General features: G+C 34.6%; 1 protein-coding gene across 1 annotated transcript in view; it reads right to left on the bottom strand.

Moving 5' to 3' along the window:
• Positions 1-19456, bottom strand: part of LOC100372133 (uncharacterized) — a 31791-nt gene that overhangs the window by 7805 nt on the left and 4530 nt on the right. Inside the window, exons 5-37 of the mRNA XM_085505238.1 lie at positions 17751-17873; positions 16610-16732; positions 15486-15611; positions 15078-15200; positions 14641-14763; positions 14310-14432; positions 13625-13750; positions 13217-13339; positions 12780-12902; positions 12449-12571; positions 11764-11889; positions 11356-11478; positions 10588-10710; positions 10009-10131; positions 9535-9660; positions 9127-9249; positions 7892-8017; positions 7484-7606; positions 7047-7169; positions 6716-6838; positions 6056-6178; positions 5779-5901; positions 5126-5245; positions 4805-4927; positions 4161-4283; positions 3863-3985; positions 3451-3573; positions 2524-2646; positions 2290-2412; positions 1377-1499; positions 890-1012; positions 503-619; positions 82-204 (exon numbers count right to left, since the gene is read on the bottom strand). Of these exons, the coding sequence (XP_085361364.1) occupies positions 82-204; positions 503-619; positions 890-1012; positions 1377-1499; positions 2290-2412; positions 2524-2646; positions 3451-3573; positions 3863-3985; positions 4161-4283; positions 4805-4927; positions 5126-5245; positions 5779-5901; positions 6056-6178; positions 6716-6838; positions 7047-7169; positions 7484-7606; positions 7892-8017; positions 9127-9249; positions 9535-9660; positions 10009-10131; positions 10588-10710; positions 11356-11478; positions 11764-11889; positions 12449-12571; positions 12780-12902; positions 13217-13339; positions 13625-13750; positions 14310-14432; positions 14641-14763; positions 15078-15200; positions 15486-15611; positions 16610-16732; positions 17751-17873 (4065 nt within the window). The remainder of the gene's footprint in view (positions 1-81; positions 205-502; positions 620-889; positions 1013-1376; positions 1500-2289; positions 2413-2523; positions 2647-3450; positions 3574-3862; positions 3986-4160; positions 4284-4804; positions 4928-5125; positions 5246-5778; positions 5902-6055; positions 6179-6715; positions 6839-7046; positions 7170-7483; positions 7607-7891; positions 8018-9126; positions 9250-9534; positions 9661-10008; positions 10132-10587; positions 10711-11355; positions 11479-11763; positions 11890-12448; positions 12572-12779; positions 12903-13216; positions 13340-13624; positions 13751-14309; positions 14433-14640; positions 14764-15077; positions 15201-15485; positions 15612-16609; positions 16733-17750; positions 17874-19456) is intronic.

Genomic DNA, 19456 nt, shown 5'->3' with positions numbered 1-19456 from the left:
AAATGCTCTTTTTGTATTACATGTATTTGACAAAACAACGCGTATACGAATATGATTTTGTGGTGTGTACGTATTACCCACCTGTACAAGTCATACCGTTGTCTTCTAGAGTGTATCCTGCATTGCACTGGCAATTGAAACTACCGGCCGTGTTTATACAGGTATGATTGCATCCACCATTTAAGTCATTGCATTCATTTACATCTAAAACCAAACACAAGTCGTAATCATTTCAAAGATGCTTCATGAAATAAGTTAAACAAATATCACAACGTCAGTTACAACTATAAAACATAATGGAAATACAATGCGGCACCGAAATGCGACCAATTACTGATATGAAGGATTATACAAATCGTATTTACAATTACTTTGTGACAAATGTTTATTGTAATAGAGTGTTTTAATTACATAAATACTTCTCTATCAGAAACTTGCCATTACTGTCTAATTTAGCAAAACAGAGAATATATATCAATTTACGTAAAAACTATGTAAATACCTGTGCATATATTCAAATCTGATGTAAAACCTGTGTTACACTGACAATCGTAACTTCCATCGGTATTAATACATATGTGAGCACATCCACCGTTGTCATCGTTACACTCGTTCAAATCTGCATAGACAACAATACTCACAGTTATGTTTGACGATGTTGTAACACAACATTCGATGTAAAACATGATTGTCACCTTCAGTAAAACTGTATGATATGACACGTGACTCATCATACACTTTTATATAAAGGCAGATACATTGTTCATTTTCAATATCGTCTGATAAAACACCGTCATCGTGTCATTATAAGTAATATTTGAATGTTGGTTCATTTCCGGAAATACGTTATTAAGTTAGGATATTTATTAACTTAGCAGCGTCCACTCACCTTCACATGAAGCACCGTCATTTCCCATGGTGTACCCTGCATTACACTGACAATGGTGACTTCCAGCTGTGTTCACACAGCTGTGTTCACATCCGCCGTTGTCGGCAATACATTCATTGACATCTGTGTTTAAAAGTTACAATTGCAATTTAAAAGTTATTGACAAAAGCTAGAACATATCAATATCATATGTACAAAATCCATCAGTAGTGTGCACATTCGCAATGTATTCAGCAATTGTATAAATGTAATACTCACATATGGTAAAATGTAAAACCCACACTATAAAGTTAGAATACTACTGTTTAACTGTGTTGCATGGAAGTACCTGGATTGTACCTTGTTGTTGGTGATACAAATGTTTATGGAGACCGTTAGTTTGTTATGTAAGACATATTTTTGAATTTCACAGTACGATTATGTTGGGATAGATCAGCAAAGTACACAAAAAAAAGATATGACTTGATTTGACATATGTTCACATTACCTATACATGTCTCCCCGTCTGTTCCTGGTTCATATCCCGTATCACATACACACATATAACTCCCAAGGGTATTAACACATGTTTGACTGCAGTCACCATTGTTAACGCTGCACTCATTCACATCTAAATTAAAAACAGAATAATGTTTAGTATATATTCGTATTCAGGATATGAATAACAATCGCTCGGGATTAAATAGTTAATCACGATTTGCAAAAATCTGCATAGAACTGACATTTTTACCACCTCCTACTGAGTTTAGACCAAACAATCTAAAATGTATACATGTGTATAAGAGGTTGATAATCAAACCCACAAACTCTCATTTTGAGATCACTCTCCCTGTCACGGGAATGACAACTGATCTCCAAAAATTCGCTCATTACTGAGCGAGCTAGCGAAAACCCCAATCCAAGCTGATTGCTTGATCATTTTACATCCAAACAGCGTGAAATTTGTATACAAATATGAATTTTCTTAAAAATCAGACAAACTTGGCGGTTTTTAAAAATAAAAAGCTGAATTAAAACACGGCAGTGACTTTTTTCACAAACCGGTTCAACACATGGGAGCAATTAATTCGTGCCACGTTCTGAAGAAAGTAAATGCCACGGACAATGTAACTGAAAACACGATATCAACATAATAATTCGGTATTTCGTATACTATACAAGGCACAGTAATAAAATTACGGGTGTCATTCGATATTTCAATTCAACTAATTCTTCACCTACAGAATGATTGTACAATCACTAGGAGCAAAATGAATTGTGTTTTGAATCAAGATTAATTTGAATGAAGTTAGGCTACTTATCCTGAACAAAAAAATGTTTATGTCACGTGCGATCTGTATCATAATATAAATATTAGAATTAAACTTGTCTCACTTAAAATAACAGTGACAATTCAATACCTGCACATGCTCGCTCGTCTTCATCTAAAATGTACCCAAAGCTACACAAACACATAAAACTTCCAGGTGTATTTGTACATCCTTGATCACAATCATTTGTTGCCAACATGCATTCATCAATATCTGTGTGGAAAACGTGAACCAATATATTATTGAGGATGGTGATATCAAGAGTATATGGAAACCCGTCCGTTACTCAATCGCCTACTAGTGAAACCGAACTCTTTGTCTAACCTGCACACGTCTTTCCATCTGTCTCCAGAATATATCCAAGGTCACATTGACATTGGTAGCTGCCAGCTAAGTTCAAACATACATGGTCACATCCACCATTCATATCTGTGCACTCGTCGACGTCTGTGATAAAGATCTGAGATCTGAGTATTTCCTTATATCATGTAAAGCAGCGTTCTCTGATATTGTTTCTTTTGTTGTTGTTGTTGTTGTTATTGTTGTTGTTGACACATTACGGATAAAGTGGCGAGAAAACATTACAGTATTTAATAGTTACAAACAACAACAACAACAACAACAACAACAACAACAACATATTTCCAGTTATTTGCCTCGTTATATCTAAATACATCAGTAACATGTGAACATTTATTTTTGCAGCTCCGATTGTGTTTTGCCAGTTGCAATCGGTCACATAATTATATATTCTTATAAGTCTATATATATTCACAAAACATATACCCATTTATTGTAAATGTGTCAAGGCACATTTTAAAAGGCGGTGGTCGTCGCGCTGCGCATGTGTGACATTTGTGTTGATACACACTGATTTCTTCACAATTCAATGCCCCCTTCTAATGGAATCACAAGTATGAGGTTTGGCATGGGCGTGACTTGCACTAATTACCGCCGGTGACTTCTTCAATACCTTCCAATTACCTAAAAAATACCTAATTAAAGAATGGTAACGTCTCAGTTTGTACTAGTTGATATGCGCAACAGTAAAAGTCGCCATCTTGGATTATATGAGACCCATACATCCCACGCATGTGTGGCGCGACGACCACCGCCCTTTAAATTACTGACGCGTCACGTTCTAAAGTGCTCATAAAATATATTTTCTCTGAGAGTATTTATTTGTATTACCAGTTATACAATATACCAAGTCCCCCTGCACATATGAGACAGTAATTAAACGTAATTTACCTATGCAAGACTTGTTATCCGAGGCCAAGCTGTATCCATAGTTACAGGAGCATGTGAAACTACCAACATTGTTTATACATGTCTGAGAACAACCACCATTATTAACACTGCATTCATTGTTGTCTGTGATGAAACAAAGACGTCAGTACAGCGCCACCAACACATACACAGCCAGTTATATCGGCAAAGGTTGTAATAGATGAATACATATTTGTCAAAAGTACACGTTATTTTATAATTACTTATTTTTGTGGGCAAGAAACAAAACATTGAAGGTAGGTGCAATGTATTTCAACTTAATATTGAATGCGGAAATTTAGCGATGCAAGACAGGTCTCTGTGTTGTTATCAAACATACGTCGTGCAGACCACATAAAATACATGGAAACGTGTTTCTGTATATTCAACTTACCGGCGCAAGACATTCCATTGGATAATAATCTGTACCCGTTCCTACAACCACAAGTAAAACTACCAGCAGTATTTTGACAAGTATGATCACATCCAGCATTATTAACGCTACATTCATTTATGTCTGCAGAAAATAAAAGTCACACACACATTAACATTTGGTGGTAACACGTAGAATCATAACGCATTCACATAACAACGCGGTTATTTAAATTATTTAACAATCGATTCACAGTCACAGTGAAATCTCCCACAGGTACCGTTAATGGCCGATTCTGAGCACTATTTTATATTATTACCTATACATTCCATGTCATTTTCAGCTAACGTATATCCAGTACTGCAATCACATGCAAAACTACCAGCAATGTTATGACATATATCTTGACAACCACCATTATTATTACTACATTCATTTACATCTGTTTACAAAAACATATATTATATGTGATAAGTATACAAGATCATTTTAATCAACGAGGAGTATTAGGGAATTGTGACAATTAAAACGAGGGAGTCTTCACCTGCGCTTGCGTCAGATGACCATAGCGTGTCATTGTTTACAAACAAGCTTCTACCCATGAGCGTTTGCGTTTTTAGCGTGTGTTGTGATCGTCGCTTGGTACTCAATTCCCGCGCGCGCGCATGTGACGACCCCCCGCCCGCTTTAAGTCACATCACAATTATTCTTATATTTATTAGTCGCATAATGCTACGCATAGTCTTAGTCTACATTTCCATAAGTACACATATTATGTTGCCCAATTACTTGTTATCTGATCTACACCATGTGTAATTGTAATCTATTCATACACACTGTGATATTTATATATTACTATTGTCTCAATTATGATTGATTCGTAAGCTTATAAGAAGTTTACCAGAAACTGACTAGTTCTCAATATATTACTTCCCACGTTTATATTTTCATAAATTGTCTCACCTATACAAGATGTTCCATCTATTCCTACAATATATCCTGCGTCACACTGACAAGAGAAACTACCAGGATTGTTTACACAGACATGCGCACATCCACCGTTACTGTCTGAACACTCGTTGATATCTGAGAGAATGTTGAACACAGTGATTGCGACATACATTGCAATAACTCATTGAATAATAATGCACGCAATATTCACAACACTCATGCTATTTATTTATATATGTATTTAAATAAAAATGTAATTAGACGTTATAATATCGACGGATTGCGAGAAATATTTAACAAACAATCCCTGCTCGTAATTCGTTTGTGACCTACCTACACACGTCTTGCCAAAATCTTTTAGTACGTATCCAGACTCACATTGGCAGATGTATGTGCCAACGGTATTAACACATATGTTAGAGCATCCATGGTCCTGTGTGCATTCGTCAACATCTAAATGAAAACACAATATATTATAATATGTGCTAATAGTAATAATACATATATTAACATCATATTTACACCTAAGTAGGAAACTATAATTGTATTACGTGTAAACGGTATTACCACATATATTATAACCCGCATAAAATCCATGAAGTATGAAACGTGTATTATATTTGCCAACACACACGTAGAATGTAATCAGATTCGAGTAGCTTATATGTTTAGAATGTCATATATGACACTTCGCACATTTAACACTTGCACTATTACGTGTTGATTACTTTTAAGTAGTTCAGTATCATGTCGACAACTAATTACGTTTCACAGGATGGAAAGTTGTGTATATTTTAAATCACCTATTTGAAATATGGACCATTTGTGTCCGAGTTGCAGATTTTTTCATATGGTCGTGTAATAAAATGATATCAAAACACTCATGGCTTTGTGTAAACTCGTCCATATATAGAGGATATAACAATGATTTCCTAAACATTGAGAAGTACCGTACTGGAAGTCACAAAATAATAAACTCAATTTACCTGAACAAGAGTGTCCATTTTCATCCAAACCGAATCCGACACTACAGGTACATATGTAGCTGCCAGGTGTGTTTGTACAACCATGCTCGCAAGCAATATCGGTATTCATACACTCGTCGATATCTTAAAGTTAAAAACAAAACAAATTACTATTCCAGCATCCGGTATACATAAAAACTGTCATAACTCAAATATTCGATTATTGTTTCTAGTTTATTATGCATTTTGCATATTCTAATTAATTCGTATATTACCAATTATCGTTTATATGAATTACCTGAGCAGGATTTTAAGTCTGAATCTAGTATATATCCAGAATAACATCCACATTGGTAACTGCCAGCCGTGTTTATGCAGGTTTGCTCACATTCCCCATTCACGTCATCGCATTCGTTATTATCTATGTGAAATTCAGTTTTGTTAATTGTAAAAGAATCCTCCAAACAGTTTCATATATATATATATATTGTTTGCTCCTCACTGTGAGGTCACGTAAATGTCTATTTCTGGGATGTCAGCTGATTGTGCAGCGAGGTTCTGTGGCACAGTCAGAATACTTACATATAAGTATGTACTTTTTGTCTTCACACTCATACCAAATATGCATATAATGTCGTGAACAAAGCAAAACTTCAATTATCATAATTATTTTTTTAAAACTCAAACCAGCATCACTATGTAAAAAAAAAATTGTTGTACATTATACGCCACAATGTTAAAAATTCTAAAACAAATGTTACAACCTCATTAAAAAATTGGGTTATGCTACCCTTATATCTATAACCAACGACATTTCCGTTAATCCCAAGGTCAAAATTTAAGTTCTATGCCAGTATGTTGTGATTTCTGCAAGACAGAAATGTGGAAATAGACGATTATCTCCACGTAATTTCTCAGAATATATGTATACGTCGTTTTGTGTTTTGTCAATACCTACCTATGCACAAGAGTCCATTAGATGCTAAACTATACCCTGCTGTACAACTACAAGTAAAGCTACCAGCAGTGTTATGACACAAGTGTTCACATCCACCATTACTATTGCTGCATTCGTTGATATCTATTGAGAAACCAAACAGTAATAACTATTTGTTGACGTGAATGATATTTCAGAACAAGGAAATTTGATATATCTAAAGTAACAAAGCATGGTACATGAAGAACTATGACGAAGCCAGGTCTTTCAGATTACTATCTCCATTTTCGTGTTTCATATGTAGAATTTAATTACGTCGAATAGAATTACCAAATATTAAATCGATGCATACCTGAACACGAGAGTCCATTGGACGCTAATCTGTACCCCGCTCTACAACTACAAGTAAAGCTACCAGCACTATTTTGACATACGTGTTCACATCCACCATTATTATTGGTGCATTCGTTGATATCTATTGAGACATCGTGTAGTGGTTTTAGTGGGTTGCAAATAATTGATATATTCACAGTACACATAAAATATCTCAAATGCGATAATGAATGATATTAATATAACACTCGAACTCATATAATTATAAATATATACAGGCCAAGTGTTCAGATCTAGTCATTCTTTGGGTATGAAATGAATGTTTAATGGGTAGTAAACGAGTTTCAAAACAAACAATCAGACACAAATCATTAAAAGCCAGTACTAAACAGCCATATTTACATCAATATGAAGTTAGAATGACCATTGCATCAATACACTGTGGACCAGACGTACCTGTGCAGGATTTACCATTGGAAGCTAATCTGTATCCTGTTCTACAGTCACATGTAAAACTACCATCATTGTTATGACATATATGAGCACACCCATGGTTGTTTGTACTGCATTCATCGATATCTGAGTTGTATAATACAGTTTAATTAGTGCATTTAGAAATCTTCATGTAAGAGACACACTACTATTTCATCTGTTCAACACATTTGTGTCTATAACCTCCGAATAGTATATATTTGTTGGCATTTTTTGAAATTATTAAAAACAAACAACTCCTCTTGTGAAGCCTGATATTTATGAAAAGTCAATATTCATGTCATATACTTTTATTTCATGGTATAATTGTGGTCTTTAGTATTTATGAAATGAAATTACACGTTATTGGTTTTCGAATCTGAACTAAATTACCTGTGCATGACTTTCCATTCGATGACAGACTGTATCCCGTTCTACACTCACATGTGAAACTACCATCAGTGTTCTGACACGTGTGTGCACACCCACCGTTGTTGTTGGTACTACATTCATTTACATCTGTATGTCAAAAAATTGAATGACAAAATAAAATTACGTTATACTATTATTCAAATTAAAGATGAACATGTTGGTTTGAGTAGTATAAAATTCAGCAAACACAGATAAAACTACCAGCAGTGTTATGACATGTGTGTGCACATCCACCATTGTTGGCACATTCATTGATATCTAGCAAGAAAATGAATATGGAAACATGGAAAACCGGACTAAGAATTTTATTTAGAAAAACCCTTTGACAAATCAAAATGTTTGATGACAATGACCATCACTAAATAGATCTAGACAATATAATACTAATGTCTGATACAAATACACCCTCATTAAAAATTGGGTTACGTTACCCTTATATCTACAACCGACCAAAATGTACTACATTTCCTCGAATCTCATAGTCAAAATTCAAATATGTACCTTGTATTCAGAAAGCGGGCACATCTGTTGTTCTGTGCCAATACTTTGTGATTTCTACACGACAGAAATGTGCAAATAGACGATTATCTCCACGTACTCGCTCAGAATATATGTATACGTCGTTTTGTGTTTTGTCAATACCTACCTATGCACAAGAGTCCATTAGATGCTAAACTATACCCTGCTGTACAACTACAAGTAAAGCTACCAGCAGTGTTATGACACAAGTGTTCACATCCACCATTAATCGATGCATACCTAAACACGAGAGTCCATTGGACGCTAATCTGTACCCCGCTCTACAACTACAAGTAAAGCTACCAGCACTATTTTGACATACGTGTTCACATCCACCATTATTATTGGTGCATTCGTTGATATCTATTGAGACATCGTGTAGTGGTTTTAGTGGGTTGCAAATAATTGATATATTCACAGTACACATAAAGTATCTCAAATGCGCTAATGAATGATATTAATATAACGCACGAACTCATATAGTTATAAATATATCAAGGTCAAATGTTCAGATCTGGTCATTCTTTGGGTATGAAATAAATGTTTAATGGGTAGTAAACGAGTTTCAAAACAAACAATCAGACACAAATCATTAAAAGCCAGTACTACACAGCCATATGTACATCAATATGAAGTTAGAATGATCATTGCATCAATACACTGTGGACCAGACGTACCTGTGCAGGATTTACCATTGGAAGCTAATCTGTATCCTGTTCTACAGTCACATGTAAAACTACCATCATTGTTATGACATATATGAGCACACCCATGGATGTTTGTACTGCATTCATCGATATCTGAGTTGTATAATACAGTTTAATTAGTGCATTTAGAAATCTTCATGTAAGAGACACACTACTATTTCATCTGTTCAACACATTTGTGTCTATAACCTCCGAATAGTATATATTTGTTGGCATTCTTTGAAATTATTAAAAACAAACAACTCCTCTTGTGAAGCCTGATATTTATGAAAAGTCAATATTCATGCCATATACTTTTATTTCATGGTATAATTGTGGTCTCTAGTATTTATGGAATGAAATTACACGTTATTGGTTTTCGAATCTGAACTAAATTACCTGTGCATGACTTTCCATTCGATGACAAACTGTATCCCGTTCTACACTCACATGTGAAACTACCAGCAGTGTTCTGGCACATGTGTGCACACCCGCCGTTGTTGTTGGTACTACATTCATTTAAATCTGTATGTCAAAAAAATGAATGAAAAATTAAAATTACGTTATACTATTATTCAAATTCAGGATGAACATTTTGGTTTGAGTAGTATAAAATTCAACAAACTCACATACTATTATATTGCGTATATGAATTATTCTCCGAAACAGTGTATCTGGTAACATGCATGAACAATTGTTACAATGGACATTTCAAAACTGAATTGTTGAAGTTCAGTTGAATAATAATGTTATACCCACATACAATTAAACTATTTTTATAACTCAAATATTCGATTATTGTTTCTAGTTTATTATGCATTTTGCATATTCTAATTAATTCGTATATTACCAATTATCGTTTATATGGATTACCTGAGCAGGATTTTAAGTCTGAATCCAGTATATATCCAGAATAACATCCACATTGGTAACTACCGGCCGTGTTTATGCAGGTTTGCTCACATTCTCCATTCACTTCATCGCATTCGTTATTATCTATGTGAAATTCAGTTTTGTTAATTGTAAAATTGTGGGATGTCAGCTGTGGTTCGTAGGCACAAGCAGAATATTTACAAATATGTATGTGTGTATGTGAGTTTATTCTGCACCTCGTGAACACAGCAAATTTTCAATTATTCCAATTATTTTTTTCAACTCAATATGTAATATTGATACGCCACAATATTAAAAATTTTACAAAATGTTACACCCTCATTAAAAATTGGGTTACGTTACCCTTATATCTACAACCGACGAAAATGTACTACATTTCCTCGAATCTCACAGTCAAAATTCAAATATGTTACTTTGTATTCAGAAAGCGGGCACATCTGTTGTTCTATGCCAATATTTTGTGATTTCTACAAGACAGAAATGTGCAAATAGACGATTATCTCCACGTACTCGCTCAGAATATATGTATACGTCGTTTTGTGTTTTGTCAATACCTACCTATGCACAAGAGTCCATTAGATGCTAAACTATACCCTGCTGTACAACTACAAGTAAAGCTACCAGCAGTGTTATGACACAAGTGTTCACATCCACCATTATTATCGCTGCATTCGTTGATATCTATTGAGAAACCAAACAGTAATAAATAATTGTTGACGTGAATGATATTTCACAACAAGGAAATTTGATATATCTAAAGTAACAAAGCATGGTATATGAAGAACTATGACGAAGCCAGGTCTTTCAGATTACTATCTCCATTTTTGTGTTTCATATGTAGAATTTAATTACGTCGAATAGAATTATCAAATATCAAATCGATGCATACCTAAACACGAGTGTCCATTGGACGCTAATCTGTACCCCGCTCTACAACTACAAGTAAAGCTACCAGCACTATTTTGACATACGTGTTCACATCCACCATTATTATTGGTGCATTCGTTAATATCTATTGAGACATCGTGTAGTGGTTTTAGTGGGTTGCAAATAATTGATATATTCACAGTACACATAAAATATCTCAAATGCGCTAATGAATGATATTAATATAACGCACGAACTCATATCGTTATAAATATATCAAGGTCAAATGTTCAGATCTGGTCATTCTTTGGGTATGAAATAAATGTTTAATGGGTAGTAAACGAGTTTCAAAACAAACAATCAGACACAAATCATTAAAAGCCAGTACTAAACAGCCATATGTACATCAATATGAAGTTAGAATGATCATTGCATCAATACACTGTGGACCAGACGTACCTGTGCAGGATTTACCATTGGAAGCTAATCTGTATCCTGTTCTACAGTCACATGTAAAACTACCATCATTGTTATGACATATATGAGCACACCCATGGTTGTTTGTACTGCATTCATCGATATCTGAGTTGTATAATACAGTTTAATTAGTGCATTTAGAAATCTTCATGTAAGAGACACACTACTATTTCATCTGTTCAACACATTTGTGTCTATAACCTCCGAATAGTATATATTTGTTGGCATTTTTTGAAATTATTAAAAACAAACAACTCCTCTTGTGAAGCCTGATATTTATGAAAAGTCAATATTCATGTCATATACTTCTATTTCATGGTATAATTGTGGTCTTTAGTATTTATGAAATGAAATTACACGTTATTGGTTTTCGAATCTGAACTAAATTACCTGTGCATGACTTTCCATTCGATGACAGACTGTATCCCGTTCTACACTCACATGTGAAACTACCATCAGTGTTCTGACACGTGTGTGCACACCCACCGTTGTTGTTGGTACTACATTCATTTACATCTGTATGTCAAAAAATTGAATGACAAAATAAAATTACGTTATACTATTATTCAAATTAAAGATGAACATGTTGGTTTGAGTAGTATAAAATTCAGCAAACACAGATAAAACTACCAGCAGTGTTATGACATGTGTGTGCACATCAACCATTGTTGGCACATTCATTGATATCTAGCAAGAACATGAATATGGAAACATGGAAAACCGGACTAAGAATTGTATTTAGAAAAATCCTTTGACACATCACAATGTTTGATGACAATGACCATCACAAAATAGATCTAGACAATATAATACTGATGTCTGATACAAATACACCCTCATTAAAAATTGGGTTACGTTACCCTTATATCTACAACCGACGAAAATGTACTACATTTCCTCGAATCTCATAGTCAAAATTCAAATATGTACCTTGTATTCAGAAAGCGGGCACATCTGTTGTTCTATGCCAATATTTTGTGATTTCTACACGACAGAAATGTGCAAATAGACGATTATCTCCACGTACTCGCTCAGAATATATGTATACGTCGTTTTGTGTTTTGTCAATACCTACCTATGCACAAGAGTCCATTAGATGCTAAACTATACCCTGCTGTACAACTACAAGTAAAGCTACCAGCAGTGTTATGACACAAGTGTTCACATCCACCATTACTATTGCTGCATTCGTTGATATCTATTGAGAAACCAAACAGTAATAACTATCTGTTGACGTGAATGATATTTCAGAACAAGGAAATTTGATATATCTAAAGTAACAAAGCATGGTATATGAAGAACTGTGACGAAGCCAGGTCTTCCAGATTACTATCTCCATTTTTGTGTTTCATATGTAGAATTTAATTACGTCGAATAGAATTATCAAATATCAAATCGATGCATACCTAAACACGAGAGTCCATTGGACGCTAATCTGTACCCCGCTCTACAACTACAAGTAAAGCTACCAGCACTATTTTGACATACGTGTTCACATCCACCATTATTATTGGTGCATTCGTTAATATCTATTGAGACATCGTGTAGTAGTTTTAGTGGGTTGCAAATAATTGATATATTCACAGTACACATAAAATATATCAAATGCGCTAATGAATGATATTAATATAACACTCGAACTCATATAATTATAAATATATCAAGGTCAAATGTTCTGATCTGGTCATTCTTTGGGTATGAAATTAATGTTTAATGGGTAGTAAACGAGTTTCAAAACAAACAATCAGACACAAATCATTAAAAGCCAGTACTAAACAGCCATATGTACATCAATATGAAGTTAGAATGATCATTGCATCAATACACTGTGGACCAGACGTACCTGTGCAGGATTTACCATTGGAAGCTAATCTGTATCCTGTTCTACAGTCACATGTAAAACTACCATCATTGTTATGACATATATGAGCACACCCATGGTTGTTTGTACTGCATTCATCGATATCTGAGTTGTATAATACAGTTTAATTAGTGCATTTAGAAATCTTCATGTAAGAGACACACTACTATTTCATCTGTTCAACACATTTGTGTCTATAACCTCCGAATAGTATATATTTGTTGGCATTTTTTGAAATTATTAAAAACAAACAACTCCTCTTGTGAAGCCTGATATTTATGAAAAGTCAATATTCATGTCATATACTTCTATTTCATGGTATAATTGTGGTCTTTAGTATTTATGAAATGAAATTACACGTTATTGGTTTTCGAATCTGAACTAAATTACCTGTGCATGACTTTCCATTCGATGACAGACTGTATCCCGTTCTACACTCACATGTGAAACTACCATCAGTGTTCTGACACGTGTGTGCACACCCACCGTTGTTGTTGGTACTACATTCATTTACATCTGTATGTCAAAAAATTGAATGACAAAATAAAATTACGTTATACTATTATTCAAATTAAAGATGAACATGTTGGTTTGAGTAGTATAAAATTCAGCAAACACAGATAAAACTACCAGCAGTGTTATGACATGTGTGTGCACATCCACCATTGTTGGCACATTCATTGATATCTAGCAAGAAAATGAATATGGAAACATGGAAAACCGGACTAAGAATTGTATTTAGAAAAATCCTTTGACACATCACAATGTTTGATGACAATGACCATCACAAAATAGATCTAGACAATATAATACTGATGTCTGATACAAATACACCCTCATTAAAAATTGGGTTACGTTACCCTTATATCTACAACCGACGAAAATGTACTACATTTCCTCGAATCTCATAGTCAAAATTCAAATATGTACCTTGTATTCAGAAAGCGGGCACATCTGTTGTTCTATGCCAATATTTTGTGATTTCTACACGACAGAAATGTGCAAATAGACGATTATCTCCACGTACTCGCTCAGAATATATGTATACGTCGTTTTGTGTTTTGTCAATACCTACCTATGCACAAGAGTCCATTAGATGCTAAACTATACCCTGCTGTACAACTACAAGTAAAGCTACCAGCAGTGTTATGACACAAGTGTTCACATCCACCATTACTATTGCTGCATTCGTTGATATCTATTGAGAAACCAAACAGTAATAACTATCTGTTGACGTGAATGATATTTCAGAACAAGGAAATTTGATATATCTAAAGTAACAAAGCATGGTATATGAAGAACTGTGACGAAGCCAGGTCTTCCAGATTACTATCTCCATTTTTGTGTTTCATATGTAGAATTTAATTACGTCGAATAGAATTATCAAATATCAAATCGATGCATACCTAAACACGAGAGTCCATTGGACGCTAATCTGTACCCCGCTCTACAACTACAAGTAAAGCTACCAGCACTATTTTGACATACATGTTCACATCCACCATTATTATTGGTGCATTCGTTAATATCTATTGAGACATCGTGTAGTGGTTTTAGTGGGTTGCAAATAATTGATATATTCACAGTACACATAAAATATATCAAATGCGCTAATGAATGATATTAATATAACACTCGAACTCATATAATTATAAATATATCAAGGTCAAATGTTCAGATCTGGTCATTCTTTGGGTATGAAATTAATGTTTAATGGGTAGTAAACGAGTTTCAAAACAAACAATCAGACACAAATCATTAAAAGCCAGTACTAAACAGCCATATGTACATCAATATGAAGTTAGAATGATCATTGCATCAATACACTGTGGACCAGACGTACCTGTGCAGGATTTACCATTGGAAGCTAATCTGTATCCTGTTCTACAGTCACATGTAAAACTACCATCATTGTTATGACATATATGAGCACACCCATGGTTGTTTGTACTGCATTCATCGATATCTGAGTTGTATAATACAGTCTAATTAGTGCATTTAGAAATCTTCATGTAAGAGACACACTACTATTTCATCTGTTCAACACATTTGTGTCTATAACCTCCGAATAGTATATATTTGTTGGCATTCTTTGAAATTATTAAAAACAAACAACTCCTCTTGTGAAGCCTGATATTTATGAAAAGTCAATATTCATGTCATATACTTTTATTTCATGGTATAATTGTGGTCTCTAGTATTTATGAAATGAAATTACACGTTATTGGTTTTCGAATCTGAACTAAATTACCTGTGCATGACTTTCCATTCGATGACAAACTGTATCCCGTTCTACACTCACATGTGAAACTACCATCAGTGTTCTGACACATGTGTGCACACCCACCGTTGTTGTTGGTACTACATTCATTTACATCTGTATGTCAAAAAATTGAATGACAAAATAAAATTACGTTATACTATTATTCAAATTAAAGATGAACATGTTGGTTTGAGTAGTATAAAATTCAACAAAGTCACATACTATTATATTGCGTATATGAATTATTCTCCGAAACAGTGTATCTGGTAAAATGCATGAACAATTGTTACAATGGACATTTCAAAACTGAATTGTTGAAGTTCAGTTGAATAATAATGTTATACCCACATACAATTAAACTATTTTCCTGTTACGTATCTTTGAAAAGAAGCATTACATTTTACTAGTTATACTATTGGCTATATCTCATGTTTCTGTGCTAACTAAATGTAGATGTACATAATCTAATTACTAACACACGATAAGTGGTTTAACCATTCACATTTCGATGAGTTGGGATTGGCATATCTTAACTGAAATTAATAGAATATAGAAATTCTGAAGACACTTATTCATAAATGTTTTATTCGTACGTGTACACGATTTACCATTAGATGCTAAGTCGTACCCAGACCTACATGTACAGATAAAACTACCAGCAGTGTTATGACATGTGTGCGCACATCCACCATTGTTGGCACATTCATTGATATCTAGCAAGAAAATGAATAGGGAAGAAACGTGGAAAACCGGACTAAGAATTGTATTTAGAAAAACCCTTTGACACATCATAATGCTTGATGACAATGACCATCACTAAATAGATCTAGACAATATAATGCTGATGTCCTATACAAATAAAGATGGGTTATTAAACTGACGTTAACATAATCAACTCACCACAAAAATAATAAAACTCAAAAATAATATTGTCTTAGAAATGAATTTACATAATTATAAACTGACCAAATATGCCAATTGTCTATGTACAAAATATTGAATTATGTAAATTCATTTCTAAGACAATATTATTTTTCTCCACCCTACATCGTATATTTCTCCAATAATTTGTGAAACATATTACAATACTTGCTAATATATTATGTTCTTACCCATGCACGACTTTCTATTCCATGTTAGTCTGTATCCCGTCATACAACCGCAAATAAAACTACCATCAGTGTTCTGACACGTGTGATCACATCCACCGTTGTTCGTACTGCAGTCATTTATATCTGTAGGGTATTACATAATGCAAGAGGCGTGATTAGGTACTGTGGTATAATTACCCTTCAATGATTGTCAACGTCAATGAATATTCCATCTATATTAACCATAATATCACAATTTTATAATTTTTAAAACATATTTGATTGATCTATATTTTGCATTCAAAAACTCATTCAACAATTGCACCATCAAGTCAAAAGTGTTTTTGTAACGACCCAAACAAACTTGTTAACTGATTGTTCATATAATTCCATAAATCGCGGGAAGAAGCGCATTTGACGATTTCTAGTCCGTTCATGTTTCATACCGTAGATGTTTTATATGTATTGGGGGAAAGTAACATGCAATATATATGTGATACATTTACGCGTAAGTAAGATATCAGAACGAGACATGGAACACAGCAAAACGAGACATGGAACTATTCGCTTAAAAACAGCTAATCGTCGTGACTGGCACATATGACATAAAGTTAGAGTTGTGAGAGTAATAAATCTAGTAGAACTAGAGTGTTTTCTGCACAGGGTACCTTTTTTATGTAAACATTGCGGCAACTAAAATGTCAGACGATCGTCTAAAGCTGGTTTAGTTATAATCATTTTGGAAAAGATTACTGGAAATAAAAGTACAAGGAAATGACGCGCTATGAGAGAGCTTACATAAACAGTAGTGTATGGAGATATTTTGGATCATGTCATTGGTACTATGGCAACGGGGCTCTTGTAGTGTGCAGCTTTTTACAAACATGTGTAGTTTATTTGGTAAAATATATATATTGATTTATGTTGCAGTCGGTTTAAGATCTGACGACCTTCAGAACACATTGTAGAACTCGGATGTGCCTTAGTCAACAGTGCTCTATTTAGGAAGACAACGACCACGGTCAATATTTGTGTAGTGTTGAGCAATTATACTAAAAGTATCTGTGTAGTAATGAGTACTCTACACCTTATATGTACAAATCACATAATATATTCAAATCCATACTCGTCGAAATTTACACACAATGAACATATCTCCTACCTGTACATGTTTTCCCATTTGATGCTAAGCTGTACCCTGGTCTACAACCACAAGTAAAACTACCAGGACTGTTTTGACATGTGTGCGCACACCCGCCATTATTAGCAGCACATTCGTCGATGTCTAGTGAAGATACAACGAAGTAGTATACAGATTTTAGACAATGTAAGGGTACGCATATGAACGTTTTGTTCAAATGCAAAAAATGGTCGGTACAGCAATTCTCGAATAACAAGCGACATTTAATTTGGAGGTCACGGAGGGATCATTCAGCCATATCGCAACTGAATGTGTCTACAATTATGTGTAGTGTCAAGGTATTTAACCTATGGTTTACGGTATGAGTTCATTTCAATTTTTGATGTTTTGTTTAATGTCTTCTCTATCTGCCATTCAGTTCATTAAAATTGTCGCGTATGGACAGAATTAGGAATTTTCCGTTTCAAGACAGCGTGCTCATGTACACAGTGTCAAACGAAGACTTTATGGGAGTGACACTAATGCCAATACAACTAAAAGATCCATGACAACATAAGTATCATAGTGGCCAGTGTCAACAGCTGATAGGAATTAGAGAATAATTTGTTGATGGAGAAATTATGTTGACCTCGCCTAGTTTGTCAAGTTAATTCTAAAAAGCCAGCATTGTTTCGGGTTAGACCTTCACAACACTCTTCTGTCACGTGTTGTTTACTACACCTATTTTTCTATTGGGCAAGCTCGAGTTTGTGAAGAAGAACATTCAATGCACGGTTCTTTAGCGCATACCAGGTACTAGGTAGTACAAAGCGGGGAAAGTCGCTGGAATTGCAAATATACACACAGCAACACGAGCTAATCAGCTGTCTTACGGCAAAATGCATTGCAAGCATGTTGTAATGAGGTTACAAACAAAATTAAATCTCGCCGCTCCCTCGTTCTTCGTGTACAACCTCTAATACATAAAGTTTGGAAGAACGGCATTATTTTAATACTTGAACGCAAATCATTCTAGTTTAATTAAAATTATCAAAAATTACATTCATATTTATGTTATATATTATATTTCCATGTGTGGTTATTGTAAGTATCAGGGGGAAATTCTTTCTCTCGGGGTTCTCCACACGTGTCAGGGGGGAATAGCGTCTCGTCTCTCTATCGCGTTCCCTTGAGGTACGGGATCGGGAAAGTCACTTATACTTTACAGTCAAATAAGACACACACAACGAAATACGTTTCAGCTCTCGTCTTAGTCGATCTGTGGAGCACTCTATAAGACACAGCGCCCTGGGGAAAAATCCCTAAGACTATCGCAAGGCTGGCCCAAGACTATTTTAGACTGCGTCAACACTCGCCCCAAGGCTCTCCAGGACTGCCCTCGACTGCGTCTATCGTGGAGTACTTGCCAAGACCAACTCAAACTCTCTTTATTCATTTTCAAAACTCTAACCAATTACAAAGCAGTAAAAAGACTCTAGGGCGTAACCTTCAATCATAAAGCCAATCACACTAAGCACTGAATACGTCATATCTTTTGATTAATCGTTCACTACATTAATACCAACTGTCAGAATCTTAGTCAGAATAGCGGCGGTTATCTGGTAATTAGTTCCAAATCACTGAGCCAAGTTCCGTCCAAAACTTCAAATAGGCCTAAACGATGACAGACATAACACAGCAATTCAGCTAATAATCAGCTAATTAAGTCGGTCAACAGATACGCAAAA

This window comes from Saccoglossus kowalevskii, chromosome 11 (genome assembly GCF_978046115.1).
Source record: "Saccoglossus kowalevskii chromosome 11, keSacKowa6.1, whole genome shotgun sequence".
Lineage (NCBI taxonomy): Eukaryota > Metazoa > Hemichordata > Enteropneusta > Harrimaniidae > Saccoglossus > Saccoglossus kowalevskii.
Note: the sequence above shows the minus strand (reverse complement) of the source record. Positions and strands in the feature narration are given on the sequence as shown.